Here is a 20,642-nt window from a genome sequence, read left to right as displayed (position 1 = left end):
ATTGCATCCCCATTTTCTTTCAGCACAATTAATAACACATAGCGTCTCCTTTACATCAGTAATGTTCTCCGTAGTGTGACTTATGCTAGAGATTCATCTGTTTTCTCAGTCTTTCTTCCACATACTAATCCTTTCCTGCCCATTTCCTCAAAGACCAAATGATGCTACAGCCTGTTAATTAAGAAGCTCACTGAAGCAGAAAAGTATTGCAAATTTATTTAAGTTAAACACCAGCTTGGCCCATAGTGGTATTTCACCAATTCTGTTGCTATGTGAAGGGAGGAAGAAAGCTGCAAGCAGCCCTTTCCTAGGGGATCCGGTTGTTACAGGTGGGATATATCTAAAGTGGAAGCAGTAGCCTCTTCCCAAAGAGCCCTGTGGAACAGCATCTAAGATAAACAGTACCTGTTCAGATAACCTGTCTGGTTTTACATTTTCTAGAGCTTGAGAGCATATGGGAACAGGTAACATCTAGTCTACTACAATACCAGTCCTACTCAGCTGAGGCATCCAGCCCTTAACATGCTCTTTGCCAGTTGCTGGTCTTAATAGCTGTAGGGACTGTGAGCAAAGATTGTGTCTCTTATATTAATAAAAAGTTGTGCAAAATGGGGCTTTTAGATATATTAATATAATTTAGATAATTAACAACAGTAGTACCGGAGTGAAGAGATCTGTTGTAGTAATGCTCTTGTCCCCCTCTCACATGGTAGCAGAGCACTCCGGTAGGCTGCAACTGCAGGCAGAGGCAGCTGAGGGGGTGTTGCTGAGTGCTCTGTGTGTTCCTGTGCTCATCCAGCTTTAGTGTTCCTTCCTCTCTTGAACATTTAAATGATTTGTTGCATGTTTAACTTTAAGCACAAATTCAGTGCCATTGAAGCTGAAAGCCCTCTTACAGTTTTCTGGCTGCTTCCGCAAGGTCAGCATTTCACCCAATGGGACTATGTTTAAGCTTTTATTTTGTTCAGGCCCAGTAACCATTTTAAGATTTAATTTACACATTTTGCTACTTGAACCTATTTCTGCAAGTCAATGAACACAAGCAAATGAGTTTTTCTTTGGTCATTTGGAAAAAACCAAAGCAACCAAAGATTGCCACATACTCAAGGAAAGAAACTTTGAATGAGCAACTAAATGTAATTGCCCTGGAAATTTGAATTTTGTAGTGGCATTCAGCCAGCCAGACAATGGAAATATTTCATCAAATGCTACCTGCCCAGAGTTTTGTTGTATTGGTTTAATATCAAATTGCCTATTAGAGTTGTCAATAACAGTCAAACTGATTTGTCCACAAAGAGCTTGCAAACTAAAGAAGCAGAAAATTCAAGTTATGTATGAGGATTCTTTTGATTAAACACTTTAAGTGAGAATGTGTAACATTTTTAATAACTAAAAATTTAGGGAAAATACTGTAAAAATATCACGTGAAAGCAAACAGAGGAGCTGGTAAAACCTGTTAACCCTTTCAATTTTGCTGGAAAACAGAAAACATTTTTTTAAGGTATTTTTAATATAAAAATATGTACTACTTTTCTTTAGTAGGATGATGTCTTTCAGCAGTGGTTGCTTTGTACAGGTGTACAGCTAGGCATACAATAAAACATCACCATCTAGACTCTAATACTGTCTTGGAGCCAATGCAGGTTTTTGGCAACTTCCTGCTCTGCTGGTCTGTGTCTTATTGAAGGATCAGTTATTTCCTGTTTTGGCACCCAAAAGACAACAGTTTGAATAGGTTACATGCATTACAAAAAGCCTGACACACACACACAGATTAAAGTAGGCTACTGCTTATAAATCATGCAGTTTATTAAGGAGACTGAATTCATAGGTAATTAAAAAAACCCCACAAGTCCAAGTTAATCAGATACAGTGCTCATAGTTATAGACCTTCTTCCACCATGTAAATTGACATAAATGAGGATTAAAATGCAAAAATTAAAGAGTAGTAGTTAAAAAGTATCTATAAATCACGATCTTGGAATAAATGCGTCATTTCTTCTTTTTGCCTAGCTCTCCAATGATTCTTCCAAGTAATGTAGATCCACTCTTATGCATGTGGATATTTGTTAAATCTTCAAACAAGTCCTTCTTCTTCAGAACTGGTGACCTCTGAATATGAGAAAATATCCCTGAAAAGTGACATGAAAATGCATATAAGTAATCGGTTTCCAAACAGTAAAGAGCAGCTGAATACTCAGTTTCCCACATCCATGTTTCCTCTGTCTTTAGCTGCTGGTGGTCCCTATTTTATCAGCATTGCCCCCAAACCTCTTGTTTTGTTCAGTGACAAGTTACTTTAATCTTTCCCCCAGAATGGACCTTTTCCTTCAGTCTTCCTATAAAACTCTTCTGCTTGTAATTAGCAGAGTCAAAGCACTCCAATCTGCTCACAGACTGACTCACTGGCTTGTCATCAACCTCCCCACACAGTGAATGAGCTCTCTCATGCTGTTTACTAGCACATTTGTTATTTCCTTGAGGAACTATGGGGCAATTTCTTTGCAATGATCTCCAAAAGCCAGCAGATTTGCTTTATTTATTTTAGACACGTTTGTCTTCTGAAAAAGTAACTGGTTGACACAGTATCTGTTTATTTACCAAACCACAAACCTGTAATACAGCAGCCTTTGCCCCACTACCCTCCCTGGCACCCTGCAGCCCAGCAATGTTGGGACAGCAAGTTGTATCTGCATTGGGCCAGGTGCAAGGGCTGTTCTGAGCGTAATGACCTGCCCCTGTGAGGGAGGTGTGCACAGCTGCGGCTGCTCTGCCTGGCGTGGTAGCAGGGGACTGCTGAGTGAGGAGCAAAGAGGCAGAAAAGAGGTAGAGAGGTTTTCGTGGTTGTGTTCTTCAAGTGTTTGTACTGGGGGTATGCTATGTGGCTTCTTGAGGAGGGTCTTGTACAGCTGCTCTTCAGAAAGACTTGCTGTGAGTACAAAAGCTATGGTTTTTTTTGTGGTTCTTCAAGTTTTATTTTGGCTCATTAAGAGTTGTTAGAACTATAATGTATTTAACCCCAGTGTTGTGATATATTGGAAATGTTTTTATGGAATCTGATTTTGCATAGCATTTGGGTTTTATTAAGGGAAGGGGATGAGTTACTAAAGATACCTTGGCTAGGTGACTGTAAAGGACTCTCCCTACTTGTCTCAGTTTAAACCTGACGCTTCTCTTCAGGATATCTATAGAAGTTGAAATGCTGCTGGGTTAAGTAGGATGTAGTGATTTTCGTGGACTGTGTAGGGTTTGAAAAGTATCTTCAGACCTATTAGTAACTACAATCAGGAGTCTGGCAGGACTAGATTGGTTCAGAAAACAGTGTTTGAACCCATAAGTCTGGACCTGGGCTACTTGTACTGCTGTCTTGGTGTACACTCAGACAGACTTGTTTTCCAGGAGAGCAAAGTATGGGGAACTGTGGAACTGCTTCTCAGATGTGACAAAGTAGTTCTGTTCAATCCTAGCTTTTACCAAGGAATTCACTAGGGTTTTTTTTGGCTTGGAGGGCTTTTCTGGTTTGTTTTTGGTTTGGTTTTCTTTTTTTTTTTCTTAGAAAAGCTCAGTTCCTCATAACTTTCACAAGTTATCACCTCATGGGATTTATCCTTCAGTTCTGAAATCTGGTGCTGGAATAATAACACCTTAACATCAGCATTTCTGTGCCAAGTCCTGATCTCTATCTTGCTTTTCCAATTCAGTGATACATTTAAGGAACTACAGTGAATGCAACTTACAGATTGCTCCTGATTTATGATCCTGTTTGCAATTTAAAAAACAAAACCAAAAAATGCAACCAAACTGAAATTGTGAATATTTGAGAGAAATAACATGAAAAACTTCACTATGGAGCAATAAAGATGTTATCAGCAGTAGCAAAAGTAACAGCATAAAGCAAAAAATCTGGCTTTATTGTTTGACTTTAAGAACAAGCCTAGTGAAAGCTATTCGTACCCACCCATGTAGATGTGAAGTACACAAGGTCATTCAAATGCTGTTAGTACTGCTTTTTGGGGTAAGAAAACAGGCTTGTACATCTTTCTATGCATAAGAAGTGGTAGTTCTATTCCTCATCACTTGCTAGGATTTGATTTCTATCTGCAATTATTAACAATTGATTTCTCCTTTCACTGACAAAACAAGGCAGTAGGGTCAAGGGTTACAAAGATTAAAACAGCTGGCTTTGTTAAGAAACTGGGAGACTTGGATGAGAGTTAGATAGCTCCTCCAAAACTTAAAATTTAGGCTGTCAGTGCCATAAGCTGCCTGCTACTGACTGATGTTAATCAGTTGTATAGAGAAACCAGATAAACTGATTGCAATTCACAAAACAAAGAGGTAAAAGGAATAGAGGAGGGTAGGACTCCTTGTTTGTCTTAAAGTGTGAATACTTAGTAGTGCTTAAAATCTCTCTGTATAAGAGTAAACAAAAGAAAGTATTAATCGCAAAGCCCATAATTTGATTCTTCAAAATACATCGGAGCGTTACTCTTAATCTTGACGGGAACAAAAGCTCTTTGTTTAGGAAACAAATTTAGGAAAATCCCAGTGTGATACAGACATGAAGAGCCAGTTTTAAACAAATGGCTAAAGGGGAATTTAGACCGTGATAATCAAAGCTGCAATCCTGAAACCAAAAAATTGTCGGGTACTTTAGCCTGGTGGGCATGTCAGGTTTTGATAGTACTACTGCCTCGTGTGTCTAAAGCTGCATTCTGATCGCACCCAGGAGTGTATTAGTCTGATCAGAAGCAAGCAACTTGTCGCCTTTGTGATGTTCCTAAGGCCACTGGGGAACCAGAAGGGTGTTCTGTGCTGCCTGCCATCAGTGTATCTCAACACAATAAAGATCTTCAGAGCTATATGATAGCTCAGGTTCTTTGCAGAGCTGGATAGAATCCACTCCTTGCTTTTAAAATGCAGATAGTGGTTGTCTGGCTCAGAGTTTAGAAGTTGACCCTGTGTGTGTGTGAGTTCTTTGGTCTGAGGGGATTGATTCAAACATAACTCCTATCTCGTGGCTTAATGGCCAGGATACTCTCTGTAGGTAATGGGGGTAAGGACTTCATGATACTTCCTATCTCAAATCCTGTCATTGAATACACAAAACATTTTAAGGTTTGTGGGCAAGAGCTGAACTGTCCGGTGGTATAGTGTCCCTGGGGTGGAAGAATCCTGAGTTCAAGTCCCTTTTTTAGAGACACACTAATGGGTAACTGCCAAGGGAGTTTCTTCATTGTTCCATGGACGTTCCTCCCAAACATCTTAATAACTAAGGACCTGAATCCATTCAAGTGGAAAGGCAGTTCTGCTATCTCCCTGTGGGTCCAATGCACCACACTGTTGGTGATGGCAGCAGCACTTCTACCCCTCCATCTATTATACCACATGCGCTTCCCTGAAAGTGGACATTCTTAAGGGAAGGATGCATCTGTTACTAGCAGGATCAGAACTGAAGCCTTGGAAAGGACTGAGATTTAGGAAGAGTTATGCTGTACCTTCCTGCTGGGAATGGGAAGGTTAAGTGGCGTGCTACCTTTTGCACATCCTGCCAGCTCTCACCTCACCACATATGGAGACACTAACATTAAGCCTGGGGATTCTGCTTTGGGGCTGGGAACCTGGAGGTCAGGAATCACAGCATTTAGTGTCATAAGTACTGTTCTTCCTCCTGAAGCTGTAGCTGTGTCTGAAAGCCTGCACGCACCTGAGTCCTAGGTCTGTTTCCATTGTGTTCTGGGAAAAGTTACCAGTATGGAAATAGGAAATATCTAGTGGCCGAGTACTAGATGGTAAGTAAACGTATCCTTACTCTTCTGCTGAAAGACTGCTGCTCTCCCTGGCAGCACCAGTGCAATGCATTCCTGGGGTGACACAGCTCTCGGAATGAGTAATTCAGAACTAGCCTGTCCATGGCACAATAGTGGTAAAAATGCTGGTGTGGAAGAATATCTTTGTATGTTTAGTTGCTGAGCTGCTGCCTTTGTTTGAATCCTCCTATGTTTCACTTTCTGCTGCCCCTCCTCCCCCACCAAACTGAAACTTAAAAGTTGTCATTAGAGTTCGGGTTATTTGGAGATCAAATTTTTACTGAGATCACTTTGAATGTAAACGTAGCTCTGTAATGGAATGGGGGACAGTTGTGCAGCACTGTCCTCTGGTTTTTGTATTGTTATTACCACATAATGCAATAAGCCTTTATCGCTTTTCTTTCCTACTAGACTCTAGTTATTGCCCATGAAACATGTATTAAAGGAGTGGTAACCTTGGTAACCTTGGTTTCTCCCTGTGAACTTGGAATGTAGAGTAGCGATCTTCTGTTTAGCTTCTGCTAGCTGCCTTCTCCCTAGGCCATGGGTTCTGGAGAGCACACAGTCCACGTAGATATCCCAGAAGAGCTGAGCCAAGTCCCAGAACAGAGCCCCATGTTTCAAGTTCTCTGATGATTTCAGGAAGATCATGAAGTCCCAAAAGCCACTGACAGAGTCAGAAATGCGAGGCTTCCTCATCTCCAGTAAGACAGCTGAGGAGGATTCCCAACACTGGGGGTCTGCTCGCCCAAGAGCTAGTGGATCAATTTGGCTATGGCAGAGGAAAGGTGTCATGCAGAATGCTCCCATGATTAGCAGAGTACAGGTGAGTCTCATGTTGCAGTGAATTCTTCCTCTGCTCCCAAGGTCCATTGTGTCACTGAAATGTAACAAAACCAAAAGAAGCTGAGAAACTTATCACTGTTAGATGCAGGGACAAAGGCTTGGTACCTTACATGATATATGAGGCACTTCAGATGTTGATAATTGGTTTTCTGCTCTTTAAAGATCTGCTTATGCTTTCTTTGCATCTGTGAATATAAATACTAGTGGAGTTACATTACTCTGCAGCAGAAGTGTGTGTTAAAATTTCTTAATCGTCCTCATCCATATGATGACCTCTCTTATCTGGAACTTCTTCATATTGAAAGTTTTTGACCTTTCTTGATTTACAGATCCCTAATATTTTTCAGTAAAAATCTATTCCCTTTTACAGAGAATTTAAGCTTTTAGGCAGTCTTGCTTTCCTCAAAATGTTATGAGCCCTTTAAAATAGTTTGCAGACTTGCAGGGATCTGTGGACAGCAGATGGAAAACTGTTGAAAGTGTGTTCTAATGAATTAATGGTAGGTTGCAAAATCATGCATTGAACAGGAGTGGCTTATCTCCTAAAATGCAGAATGGCTCTGAAAAGAGGATATAGCAAAGCCACAGCATAGCAGCTGTATTGTACAGCATGTATACATGCATATAGCGTCATATGGCTTGGGTCGGAAGGGACGTTTAAAGGCCATCTAGTCCAACCCCACTGCAGTGAGCAGGGACATCTTCAGTCAGATCAGGTTGCTCAGAGCCCTGTCCAACCTGACCTTGAATGTTTCCAGGGATGGAGCATCCACCACCTCTCTGGGCAGCCTGTGCCAACATTTCACCACCCTCCTTGTAAAAAATGTCTTCCTTATATCTAGTCTGAATCTACCCGCCTTTAGTTTAAAACCATTGCCCTCTTGTCCTATCGCTGTAGGCCCTGCTAAAAAGTTTGTCCCCATCTTTCTTATAAGCCCCCTTTAAGTATTGGAAGGGTGCTATAAGGTCTCCTTGGAGCATTTTGTTCTCCAGGCTGAACAACCCCAACTCTCTCAGCCTGTCTCCACAGCAGAGGTGTTCCAGCCCCCACTCATTTTTGTGGCCCTCCTCTGGACGCACTCCAACAGGTCTATATCTTTCCTGTCCTGATATATGTAAAAGTACAGACACTCATTGTAGGTCACTGTAACAGTTGTCTGTTATGTTAAAACTGTGGAACCTGGTAAGTAGCAGCTACAGCGGGAGAAATCCTGAGAATTAGAAACTTTTGGGGACAGAAAGGCCCAGCTGTCTCCATCAGATTTCATTTCTGGTATGTACTTCTACTGTGCATTTTCTAACATGCTTCTATTGTTTCTAACATGACACTTCTGATACATGTTTCTAACAGGTAACAGGTTTGGGGGTTGTTTTTAGTGTAGCTCTCAGTGTATGAAGAACCTCCCATTTGTGGAAATAAGCAAAATCTGAGATCAGCTTTTAAGACAAACGATTCTGTTTAATGTGTGTGCTGATCTGTTGAGTATTCAGAGTTTTATGATTTCAGTTGGATTGTTGGAGGGTATTGTGGGGGAGAAGCTACCTCTCTTAATGAGTTAATAATAATCAACTGGCTTTTTTGTGTAGAAAGCCTCTTCCATGAGTGATCATCAAGAGCACAAGCAATGTTTCTCTGCTATGTGAAGAATATTGAAGGTAGGATAAGTGTGTTCAGATGGATTTTCTGTGAAAGGTAGCCCAGCCACAGCTAGTGTGCAAGACCAGGGAAGGGTAGGCTGCTTTGTGGAACATACTTCATCGTAGAGCTAAAGCACTCTTCAGAGATTTCAGTCCTGTCGGTGATGGTCTTACCTAGCCCATTATTTGGTCACCTGGTCAGGTTCTGGAAACATTTTGGAGGTATTCAGACTTTACTCTCCAACTGCTTACAGTCACTTTTTAATCTGAGTTGGGATGTCATGAGAATTGTCTTGACAGCCTTGGATCTGAACCTTGCATTTAATGAGTAGAAGAGGGACAGCACACTCTTCCCACGCTGCTCTGCCTAGTGGGATGTCACTTATGACAGTGGTGGTAATAATGGGGTTGTCCTCGTGCTGTTCCAAGATCTCCTACAGAAGCATCATTCGTCTGTACCCTACTGCACAAGGCAGGTTTTGATTGCTTTCTCAGAAGCAAAACCAAAGAGATCCTATGAGTCACTGCTCCATTCTTACTTGTTTGTGCATCAGAACCTTTCCACTGGGCAGCAGCCACCTGTGCATATATGCTATGCAATATGCACACATCACAGCATGGCAGGGGATGGAAGGGACCTCTAGAGATCATCTAGTCCAACCCACCTGCTAAAGCAGGTTCACCCAGAGCAGGTTGCATGGGATCATGTCCAGGCAGGTTTTGAATATCCAGGGAAGGAGACTCCACAACCTCCCTGGGCAGCCTGTTCCAGTGCTCTGCCACCCTCAAAGAAAAGAAGTTTTTCCTCATGTTCGGGTGGAACTTGCTGTGCTGCAGTTTGTGCCTGTTGTCCCTTGTCCTGTCACTGGGCACCACTGAAAAGTGTCTGTCCCCATCCTCTTGACACCCACCCTTTAGATATTTATAAGTGTTGATAAGGTCCCCTCTTCAGTCATTTCTTCTCCAGGCTAAACAGCCCCGGGTCTCTCAGCATTTCCTCACAATAGAGATGCTCCAGCCCCCTCATCATCTTCGTAGCCCTCCACTGGACTCTCTCCAGTAGTTCCCTGTCTCTCTTGAACTGGGGGGCCCAGAACTGGACACAGTGCTCCAGAAGCGGCCTCACCAGGGCAGAGTAGAGGGGGAGGAGAACCTCCCTCGACGTGCTGGCCACACTTTTTTTAATGCACCCCAGGATGCCATTGGCCTTCTCAGCCACAAGGGCACATTGCTGGCTCATGGGTAACTTTCTGTCCACCAGGACTCCCAGGTCCTTCTCTGCAGAGTGGCTCTCCAGCAGGTCGACCCCCAACCTGTACTGGTGCATGGGGTTATTCCTGCCCAGGTGCAGGACCCTACACTTGCTCTTGTTGAACCTCATTAAGTTCCTCTCCAGCCTGTCTGGGTCTCGATGAATGGCAGCACAGCCTTGCAGTGTATCAGCCACTCATCCCAGTTTTGTGTCATCAGCAAACTTGCTGAGGGTGCACTCTGTCCCTTCATCCAGGTCTCTGATGAATACGTTGAACAAGACTGGACCCAGTACTGACCCCTGGGGAACACTGCTAGCTATCATACATAACCTATCTATCATACATAATATGTCATATATAACATATCTATCAGTTTAGCAAGACTTTTTCTAGGGGCATGATTAACTTTGTTTATCAAGCTTCTAGTTTTCAAAACAACTTGGCAATCTCAGACATGATCATGGGGAGAGGTAAAAAAATCCACCAACAACAGATAATACGAACAAAGGAGTAAGACTAAAATTGGCTTTTAAGGATGGTTCTGTCACTTGGACAGGGGCTATCTGGTTTGCACTGGTTAACAATTGAACTGGTTGCTTTGCAAAATCTGTTTTGGCTCAGGACACTCTGCCCCCCAGCCCCAATGGAAACTTTCTAAGTTAAAAACTGGATAAGACAAGGACGAGGGTTCTGGGTATGTCAGAGGTGTGAGCAAAGGGACTGCCCAGGGCAGGGAGCTGGCAGGGCATTAACATGAGGGTGGGTGCCATTTAAGGTGGGGTGTGAATGGCATTGGTCAGGGCCAGTAGCCAAGACCACTAGTCCTTACAGTCTGGTCAAACTTGGGCGGCATTTTACTGTTAGTCTTCTATAAGGTTCAGGACAGTTTTTTTAGATGGCTGAGAGCTGAGGGAATGCTCAGGAAATGTTAGTTTTCATTAATCTCTTACCTGTGCCTGTGGTGAATGCTTCCATGCAATTACACACCCCCACACCTCCCCCCCCACCCCCACCCCCACCCCCCGCTGCCCTCCAACCTTTAGGTCTTTCTGTCCATAATTGAAGTGTGCTATTTACACTTTCTGGCTCTGACTTTCTTCCCCACCCACCCCCCTCCATGCTTGCCGTTTAACCCGATATTTCACTCCCTGTCATGAACAGTGCTTTGCGATAATAATAATAGTTAAAAAGTTAATTAGCTCATTCGTTATCGCCGTCTTACTTGGTTGGAGCTCCCACTCAGGACAGTCTCCCGACCCTAGACCGTAAAGACGCCGAAGGGGTCCCCCGGAGCGGGGCGGGTGCCCGCCTCGGCGGCGAGCCGTGCTTGCGGGGCGTCCCCCGCCCCGCGCCCGCCCGCCGCCCCGGCCGCCCGCAGCCCTTACCTCGGCGCTCCGGCGTGCAGGGCAGGGCGGGCCGGCCCGAGCAGGGAAGGGAAGGGAAGGGCTGGGCTCTCCTCGCCCGCCGCCGCCGCGCTCCTTAAGAAGCCGGAGCGGGCAGCCCCGCTTAGTTTTTACGTCAGGGCTCGGGGAGAAGCCCCCACCCCCGGCGCCCCGGCCGCTGCGCCCGGGAACCCGGCGCTCCCTCCTTCCCTTTGCGGAGCTGCCCCTCTGCAAGCGCGCCCCGCTCCTCTGCTCCGCTCCGCCTGTCCCCCTCTCCCTGCGGACCCCGGCCCTCCGAGGGGGCAGCCTGGCAGCGGTCTTGCCTCTGGCCGGGGGGGACGCTGTGCGCAGGGGCGGTGGAAGAGTAAGGGACCCTGGCGCTTGGCAAAGCTGCAACCCTCCCCCGTCCCCTCTCCTAGCAGTGCTGCATCGAGAGGGACAAGGGGAGAAAGCCAGTCCCCACCTTGGAGCTCACGTTGTCCGGAGCTGGCTCAGCCCCCAGGCATCTTGCTTGCTGTGCTTGGCTGCTGGAAGTCTTTCCACCCCAGAGTGGGAGTCTGTGTGGCACAACTAGAGCTGTTTGCTGGCTAGGGCTCAGCCCATACAGCAGCAGGTCCAGCTCTCCTGGGAATTGAAGCAGCGACACAGAGTAGAGCAGAGTCCCAGAAGAAAGCCAGTAAAGGCACTAACTACAGCAACGGGGCTGAGCTTCTCACTGCAGCTCAATTCACACAACTTTAGGTAAAGGTGAGCTACCTTGGAGGGCTGGATGCCCCCCAAAAGGAGAGTGCCCTGACTACATTTTCCCTTGGGGGAAAAAAAAATAATGTGGTGTATTATTGTTGTATTTTCTCCCTGTGAGGTTCACACACACCTGCAAAACCTCTGTACACATCAGGGAAATGGGCCAAGTAGGGAAGTGGAAGGAAGCCGTTGGTGAAAGGGCCGTCTCCTGGTACATGCAATGTGGAGAGGAAAGCCCGAGCTCAACTCTGCAAGTGACACCTCTGCCTATGTTCACTGTGCCAGCTGTAGCCACCCCTTCACGTGCATAAAGCATGGAACTTGAAGGGCTGTGGCTTTGGGAACAGGCTGCTAACCAGTGTTGGGCATAACTTTTTTAACACTGGCTATTGGAAGCAACAGGAAGGGTGGGACCATTCTTTTTTCATAACTCTGTGCTGTTTATAGGCCAAATCGTGTAGCACGCTGCTGACTGAAGCCAGTGCAGCTGCACCAGTCCATACCAACTGGGCAGTAGCCAATTTTTTCCAAGATTTTCGCTGGCAGCTGCCTTCTGTCTTTGCACTTTTAACCTTAATCTTTTCTCTGTGAATCAACAGTGCTTCAGTAGCCAGGCTTATCTTTGTTGAAGTCACTGGGGCCACCCTGGCTTATACCAGCTGGAAAGTTGGCTTGAAATGCTGATTTTTCTGTTAGTCATCTCTATCCTTATAATTTACATCTTTCTGTGCATGTGGAAGAGTGTTTTGTGTAATGTTACTTTTTAACAACAGTGAAAGGAACTTTTGGGAAGGCGAGAGAACATCTGGCTAGAACCAATGCAGGAAACTATGTTGTAGGACTTTGGCAAATTTGCAGATGTTCCATTCATTTCTCAAGAAGCATAGAATTGGGAATGGGGGAATTGTGAGCACCAACTGCTAAAACAGAGTTCAGGAGCAACGACAGAGTGCAATGCCTTGCAACGAGCCCGTGCAACATGGCAGGGGGAAGCCTCTCCTTGCATGTACAATCTCCAGTATTTCTTCTCCGTGTTTTCAAATACAGGCTATTCCAGTAGCCTGCCTTCTCCTTGGTTCTAGGGCTAAAATGATCCTTAGGCTTTTTGTGGTTGTTTTTTGTTTGTTTTTTTTTTGTTTGTTTGTTTTTTTAAAAAAGAAAGTCTGCTCTGTAGGAGCTGATTCTGGGTCCGTGTGCTATCTGGAGCCCCCTTGGCAAGTGAGTGTGCTTTTCCTAGCCTCTGTGTTCGGGTGTTGAACTGAGTGAGGGAGAGAAGGAAAGCATGCCTGTAAGGCATGGGTGTTGTGATGTGACCTAAAGGTAGCTCCCGGACAGAAAAGGCTCTGAGGCTGCTTGTGTTTATGGTTGGCCTGGGTGCAGGAGGCCAGACCAGAGCAGGACTAAGATGCCATAGAATTGTGTTTTGCTGATGGTGCTGGGTCTGTGATGCATTGCTCCAAGGACTCTGCCCCATGCTGTTAAGGGTAGAGCAAAAGACTACAGCTGGAATGGAAAAGGCAAAATGTTTCTTGTGAGTTGATATGCTTCCGTCAACCTGGAACTTTTCTGGATTCATTGTTAAGAAGTGAGTTTATTTAATTGAGTCCCCTTCTGGGGAGCACTTTACCTCATTTTGGATCAAGAACGACATTGGTTTCATTCCACTTAGACTCCTTCTGGTAGACCCAAGGGTGCTGAACCAGGGGTTCTCAGAGAAATGAAAGTTGATGCTCAAGGGAAATACTGCTACAGATAAAATACTTGGCTCCACAAATACTTCCTGAGCCTACTATGCTCTGTTCCCTCTGAACCAGAGCACTCATATTCTATTTCTGGGAAAGAGGTTTTTGATAATTGGATTCATCACCTCAACCTCCTAGTGGAGATGAAACATAGAAGGACTGGCCATCTCACTCAGTTCCATGTACTCTCCCTCAGTAAAGCTTTCTGTGCCCTCTTTAGGCTATCAATAATCTTTCTTTCATTGCACTGCAAGATGCAGTGGGTCTCCGTATCTTACGAATGAATTTAATTCAGTTGGGCTGTAGGTCATATCCAGAGTCATTTGCACAAGGATGTTTTTATCAAGAAAAGTTGATTCTTTACCTCATAGATGAGAGAGAGATTTCGGATCATGTAATGCTACGGAAATGATGTTATTTCTACCAGAAAAAAAAAAAAATAAAATATAAGCAAATCTTAAAATGATCGGGCTATAGGAGTTAGGGGATGGGAAGAGAGAAAAGTAGGACGCTGTCTCATTGGTATTTGTATTTTGAATAAAGGCATAAACAACTATGTGCAGAGTTGCTTCCTTCCTGCATTTGGTCCCTGCAAACCCTTAGATGTGGAGTTTACGTTAGCAGTTAATAGGCAATGGCTTGTGGTTGCTTAGGCTAAGTTAAGTAGTTACAAATTAAAACCAAAACCAAACAAACACTTTCATTCGGCACCGAGACTGAGACAGCAATGTGTGATGGTACATACAGCTTGCCTGTTACTCCCATAAGCAGCCATACCTGGACCCAGTATTAAGCTTTGTAAAATGATCTGCATGGTGAAAGTGACCTGTTTAAGCCTTAATCCAAAAAATGCTTTAAAGACATATTCTTAGCTGAAAGTTCGTGTTTTGCTGAATTTGGTTCCAAATTTTCCCAGCTTTGTGTGAAACCTGGCCAAGTGACAGTGAAGGCAAAACCTGTAATTCTCAGAGGTGGGAAAACCCAAAGGTCTGTTATTTTTTTAAATTCGTGGTACATGGCAGAGACTTGATTTTTCTTCAAAACCCACAAAGGCAAAGTGGGGATTCTAACTCCCATTTATACCTTTTCAAATTCTCTTTTAGGCAGGAGATCAGACTGTGCTTAAAATTGGCTCCCTGACAAATATACCTAAGAGCTTCTTGGAAATGAAATACTTATGCTTGATCCAAAGTCTGTGGATATTTTTTATTAATTTTTAAAATTATATTTAGAGGGCTTTGAGTCAGGACTCTGAGTGGACTCAGAGTTACACTACTGCCTAGTGAAGAACAATGAAAGTCTCTGAATGCGGAACTTATTTGAAAAGTAGAGTATCTCTTTCCAAAAAAAATTATTTTAGCTAGGAAATCATATAGGATAGTGAGCAGTCTGTATCCTATTAGCAGGAGGCTGATGTTTTGTTAGTAGAAAGAGGAGAAAAATTGAACAGTTTCTTCACCAAATGATTTGATCACACCCATACCGCCCATCCAGGATGGCTTGTATAACTCCTGGTGAGTAGTCGGCATTGAAGTACTGGTATCAAAACCATTTTTTACACTTTTGATGTCAAGTATTGTGATTTGATTTTTTTTTTTTTTTTTTTTTTTTTTTTCTCCTGGTAAATTGAATCTGTAGTCACAAAGTCTTTGATGGCCCCACACCACTCTAAACAATCCTCTGGATCTATTCTCTGTTGAAATGGCCAACAGTAAAGTCAGTGGATGGGATGGGATGTGACACTTAACCAATTCTAATTGGTGGGGAGGTGTAGTTACTTAAACATAGAAGTCTGCAGTGCTGTGCACTGTCGGTAATGACCTGAAACATCTCCCTGGAGCTAGCAGACAAGACATGGGACTGGCAGGAGACCAGTGTATTTCTGGGCCAGGAGCTGGAGCCCTGTGGACACCCTGGGATGTCTCTGGCCTGTGGCCGAGAAGCAGACTCAAGCCCCTCATGACTCGGGTAAGCTTTGTGGTGCTCTGCTTCTGCTGGTTTTCTCTGCCAAGACATACTTGTGTGCTCTGTTGGATTTCATGGAGCTTGAGAAGTGTTGGTGAAAACCGTTCTCTGGAGGTCTGTTGAAGCAGGTCTGTTACCAACGCTAGATCAAGTCAGCTGTGGCTGGACTCCTGGTGGGAATTTTTTTTTTTCCTACTATCTAGCTTGAGTGTTCTAAATTGTGGCTATTGCCCCCTGTATGGCTCTTCTAAGAAGAATTTGTCTCTGTTATCTTCACAATTGTTTGAAAGGAAGTTATAGACATTTTTAGATTGTCCCTTAGCCACTTCTTCACCAGACCCAGCAAGCCAAGTTACCTCAACCTGTCTTTGTGAGGTAGCAGGAGTCCGTCTTGGGTGCTGTCTGTTGTTTGGCCCTGTGAGAACATACACCGCTTCCATTGTCACACGGCTCCAGTATCTCACCTAATGGAGCTTATTAGTGCCTCTGACTTGTCACCTTCTTTGGTTAAACCGTGGCCAGTTATAAGGTGCAATACTCTGGTATTTCATTCCTGATGCATGCTGTATCTAGCTATTCTTACCTATAATTTTAAAAGGCAGTGTCTTCATTGCTGTTAAGTCCTACCTTTAAACCTGCCTAGATTGTGCAGTCCAATTGCTTGATTAATTGCTAGACTATTTGAATGCAAGATTTTAGTGACACTTAAGTTTAGAACACAACTTGAGTTATGAGCAGGTGTTTGTGGTATCTGTCTGGAGTACTGCTGGGTTTTGCCAGTTACTACTAACTGGTAGTTGCTTGTGTACTCAGAGAAATGTGTGTACAGATCTTCACTGTGAGCTGGTGCTGCAGTTAGTATTTCATATAAGAAAACAAGGCCAAAGCCCATCTAATTTTTTTAAGGATTTCTAGTTCTTAATCTCTTCTTGACTATTTGTGAGGCATGCAAGCCATGCAGTGTGTTTTTTTTGTTTCCCCACTTGCCATCAAATGTGTCATATTCTTGTTCTGGTTTTTCTGCTGTGTGGCAGATCTCTAGATCTTAGCACTTAGAGGTTTAATTCTTATTGCTAGATCTTCTCATCCTGTTTCGGCAGTGTGTAGGGACCTTGTTTGTTAAGGCCTTTCGAGTTACTGATGTATTGTGGCCTTAGTGTAAATGGATTGAGCACGCCTTCTTTTATCCCCACAGGTTTCTCCTTCTACTAGAAGGTGTGAGGAACTGCAGTTCCTTATTAGAAGAGATCTGTCTGTCTTTATTAAAGAAGTTTTCCTATCTCTCCTTGTCCGCTAGCTGTCATATGTGAGCATTTCTGTCACCGGGGCATATTTGGAATGTTTTCCCCAGAGTAAATTTAGATGCCATTAGGCAGAAGTGGCTTCATCATTGACACTGATTTAAATTAATTAGTGAGGTGACATTTCTTGTGACAAAAGTGTTTAACACGAGCTTTGAAAAGACTTTTGGAGCAGGTATTTTAAAAGTGCAAACTAGGGAATGTTCATTAGAAAATGAATACATATTTTTGAAAATGTAATTTGGTGACATGTGACATAAATGCAAATGACCTCTGAAAAGAATGTGACTATCAACCTCCCATATTTCTATCTAGATGGCAACATTCCAAGAAAATAATAAAAAACCCCAAAGAGATTAATATAGTACATCAAAAGTTAACTGTTCACCTCCTGTGGGCAGGTTGTCTTGCTTTAACCATTTGGTGCAGTTTTTAGAGAGCTTTTGATTAATTTTAATGGCCAGAGCAGTGTGCCAGCTCTGCCACTGTCACACTCACCCTGCAGCACGGGCACTCCCCTGGCAGCCAGAGACTGCACATTCAGATCTGAAGCTGTTTGGGGAAACTGGTCTGCAAGAAGAAATCGGAGGCGGGGCAGCAAAATATTTAGGAACAAGAAATGGGGCACAGGAGGTTCTGGAGGGTAATGAGGATATTCTGTCTCCTCTGAAAGGGATGGACTTGTGGAATCTTCAGCTTCTATTAGTTGTCTGCTGATTCTCAGGTAGCCCAGCAAACAATTTGCTTTATTGTATGTTCTGCTACTAGTTCTGGCCTAAGTACTTGTAAAGTACTTGCATCTTGCTAAACCAGAGATGTGATGCCTTATACGTACACTAATACTACTGCTGCTGTCAGGGGAAACTGGTTGTTCTGTGCAAAATCTGATTGGAAGTGTCGATTTGTTGTCATGCATAGCTTATGGGCAGGGAAATCTGCCTCTGAGCGACACTGCCAGGTGAAGTAGTACGAGCTCTGTTATTTAGTGTACTTAGACCAGACAAAACCCATACTCTCTCATCAAGGAACACTGTGATAGTGGCAGACAGAGCATTGATTAGGTTTTAATTATTATTTTTTAAACTTAATTTTATTCTTTTTTTAATAGCTCAGACCACTTAGCCTTTAACACCTCCATTTTTCTTTCACAAGTATGCCATTTGAAGCCTATTCTCAAAGGAGATGCTATAGAGGTGATACTAGAGTGGAAATTCTATGTAGTAAGTTTATCTTTAAATCGGAGTTTTGAGAGAGACTGTAGTTTGATTTAACAAGGTGCTTTCTGTCCTGTTCTTAACTAGACATGCCTAAAGAGCAGCATATTTCATGAAGAATTAAAATTTTTTTGAATGCCTGTGTTTGGGGTTGTCGTAAACGTATCAGCCAACCAGCCCTGCCTAAAATCAGAGCTCTCCGAGCTAGGTGCGGATGGTCACCTTTGAGTAAGACAGTTCCTGTCCTAGAGATCTTATATTTGAAGTGAAAAATACCCTGCCAAATCAGAGGATGGAAAACTGATGCAGAACATAATGGGACCTGAATCTTTTACCTACTGTCCAGACCTCTGATCCCACAGCACACAGTCAGGATCCTGCTATGTAAGGGAATTGCTTCTTTCTTCCTTCGAATGAGGCAGTTTTCAGTCTTGAGTTCAGGGCCTGCTCATTAAACAAAGGAGAACTGAAAATCTTTAATTTTCTGAAGCTTTTTCAGTGGATGCTGGATGGCACTCTAGTAGTTCCAGTTTCTCGGAACTGCTTTCTCGTTACACAGAAATCCTAGTCAAGCATGCATTGCCTGTAAACTATGATATTGTTAACAATATCTGTACGACTAACTCCATAATGGAGCAAGTCTTGCAATAGCAAACAGAGTTCAAATGTGCCTGAAAGGAAATAGGGGAGAGATGACTGACTCCAAAGCAAACAGGCCTGCTTGTGCACTTTGCATCCATCTGATTTCATTGTTGTGCCACCCTTACTTGAGTGGGGCATGTTGACAAAGGAATAGCTCTGGGGAGGGAAATGGATGGTCAGAATATGTCAAATGCCTGCATAAATATGTGAATGGAGTTCGGAGGGTTAGACTGTGGTCCTTGTATTTCAAAAGTAACTCGAGCCTTCTCTTTGAAAGTGCTGATTGAGACTGTGTAATGTGACTGCGAGTGCTGCTACAGCAAGTTCGGTACAGTTGTTCTCTAATTATATAGCTATTGGTGTGTTTTGGAACAAACTAGGCTGCTATAAATCGTGCTTAGGGACATGGTTTAGTGGTGGGCTTGGCAGTGTTAGTATAATGGTTGGACTTGATGATCATAAAGGTCTTTTCCAACCAAAATGATTCTATGATTCTATGTTTTGGGAAGGGGCCCTTGTTAGGAAGATAAAGAAAGACCTTTGCTTCCATAAGCTGAAGAGATGAGTGGAAGCATACTTTGTGTGACTGCACTAAGGGTCACATTCAGGCTTTGCCAGACTCAAGTGCTATAGACAGTTGGAGCTTTAAGTGTCCGTAATGCTGCTGCCACACAGCTCACCACACTGACCGGTGGAAATCGGGGTGGGTGCTGTGCCAGCATGATCTGGGCTCTTCCTTTGGCTTGACAGCAAAAGGTGCCATTCAGCACAGCTCCCACCGCCTCTGTGCGAGGGTCCTGAGGATATTGTCCATGGTGAGTCAAAGCTGCAGGGTCACAGGAAAATCAGTTGCTGCTGCTAGTGCTGTATTCTTCTGTAACCCCCTGGGTGAGCGACTTCCACTTGAGCTGCTCTGTAGCTCGGTAGCTAGCTGGGAGGGGAAGGAGGGGGTTGTTTCTCTCTCAGGTAAGGAAGTGCCTCTGCTCTTATAAGTACTGTTAGTTGGCTGTGCTGCAGCTCCACAAGGCACCTGGGTGCCCTGTTGCCTGGATTAGGTGCTAGGGTAGATCTGTTCAGTTTTCTGGAATACTAAAGGCTCCTTTCTGGAAATAGTAAAGCTTTGGTGTGACAGGAGTGCTTCACTGTGAATCCATAGCATCCCAAGTAATGCATATTGAAGAGTCCCCTTTAAAGAGCAGATACATAGGACATTTTTTAAACCTCAACCTTTACAGTCCGAAGACCCACCTGTGGAAAAGTGTCCTGAATTAATAAGGTCAGTGCTTATTCTGTTCAAAGGCAAATTGTCAAATTTATATCTTGGATCTAATGTGTGAGGGCAGCATGCATGAGGACATGGATTCTTGGTTCCGTATAACCACAAATATGCATACAAGACTTCCAAAGGAGTCAAAAGGGGACACTTGGAGCTGTCAGTTATTAGCCCAGTGCTTCTCCAATTGGTATGGAAGCAAGTTTAGCACAGCTGCCATGAAGTTACCACTTTTGATTTCTCTCAAATGAAAGCTTATGCAAACAGCACTAGGTCTGAAGTATCTAGATGCTTTTCATTCTTGACAAGAAACTGGTCATCAGCTGGAGATAAGAAACCAGTCAAAAATACTTGTTCTTGTGTCATACTTAGCTGGATGCTGTCCAGGTTAGACTGCAAAGAAGCAGGGCGTGTTTGCGTGGGGACTCTTACTTTCCAGAGAAGAGGCAAAACTGGTGTTATGGAACCACAGCATGTTACCAGCCTGTAATGTCATGAGTGTGCATATGCTCACGCTTTGGTCATCAGTTAAAAGCATGGCTTTAATGCCCTGCATGTCTCTGTGCATCGACAGGACTTCAAGCAATAGCCAAAGCCACAGGTAATGTAGATGAAAACCTGTGGCTTCACAGTCCCCAAAGCAAATTCAAAGCTTGTGATATTTGATCTGATGGCTGAGGAAATCTGCCCATGTACGAACAGTTAAGACAATTTCTTTAAAGTGGTGCAGTGTTGTGCTTATGAAGTCCAAGAACTGGACTTGGACTGAATTTGTTCCGGTTTCTGCCTCGCCAGAGTAACAGCGTGTATCCTGAAGAGGACCAGTTCCTGG

The 20,642-nt window shown here is 43.8% G+C and overlaps 1 protein-coding gene across 1 annotated transcript; it reads right to left on the bottom strand.

The window, feature by feature from the left end:
* Positions 1–1,992: 1,992 nt before the first annotated feature.
* Positions 1,993–6,683, bottom strand: FAM237A (family with sequence similarity 237 member A). Its single transcript, XM_009950342.2, has 2 exons — positions 6,275–6,683; positions 1,993–2,132 (listed from the first exon to the last, which is right to left on the bottom strand). The coding sequence occupies exons 1-2, from the start codon at positions 6,681–6,683 to the stop codon at positions 1,993–1,995; spliced, it is 549 nt and encodes a 182-aa protein (XP_009948644.1).
* Between the last annotated feature and the right edge of the window lie 13,959 nt (positions 6,684–20,642).

The sequence above is a fragment of the Leptosomus discolor genome, chromosome 5 (assembly GCF_034619465.1).
Source record: "Leptosomus discolor isolate bLepDis1 chromosome 5, bLepDis1.hap2, whole genome shotgun sequence".
NCBI lineage: Eukaryota > Metazoa > Chordata > Aves > Leptosomiformes > Leptosomidae > Leptosomus > Leptosomus discolor.
Note: the sequence above shows the minus strand (reverse complement) of the source record. Positions and strands in the feature narration are given on the sequence as shown.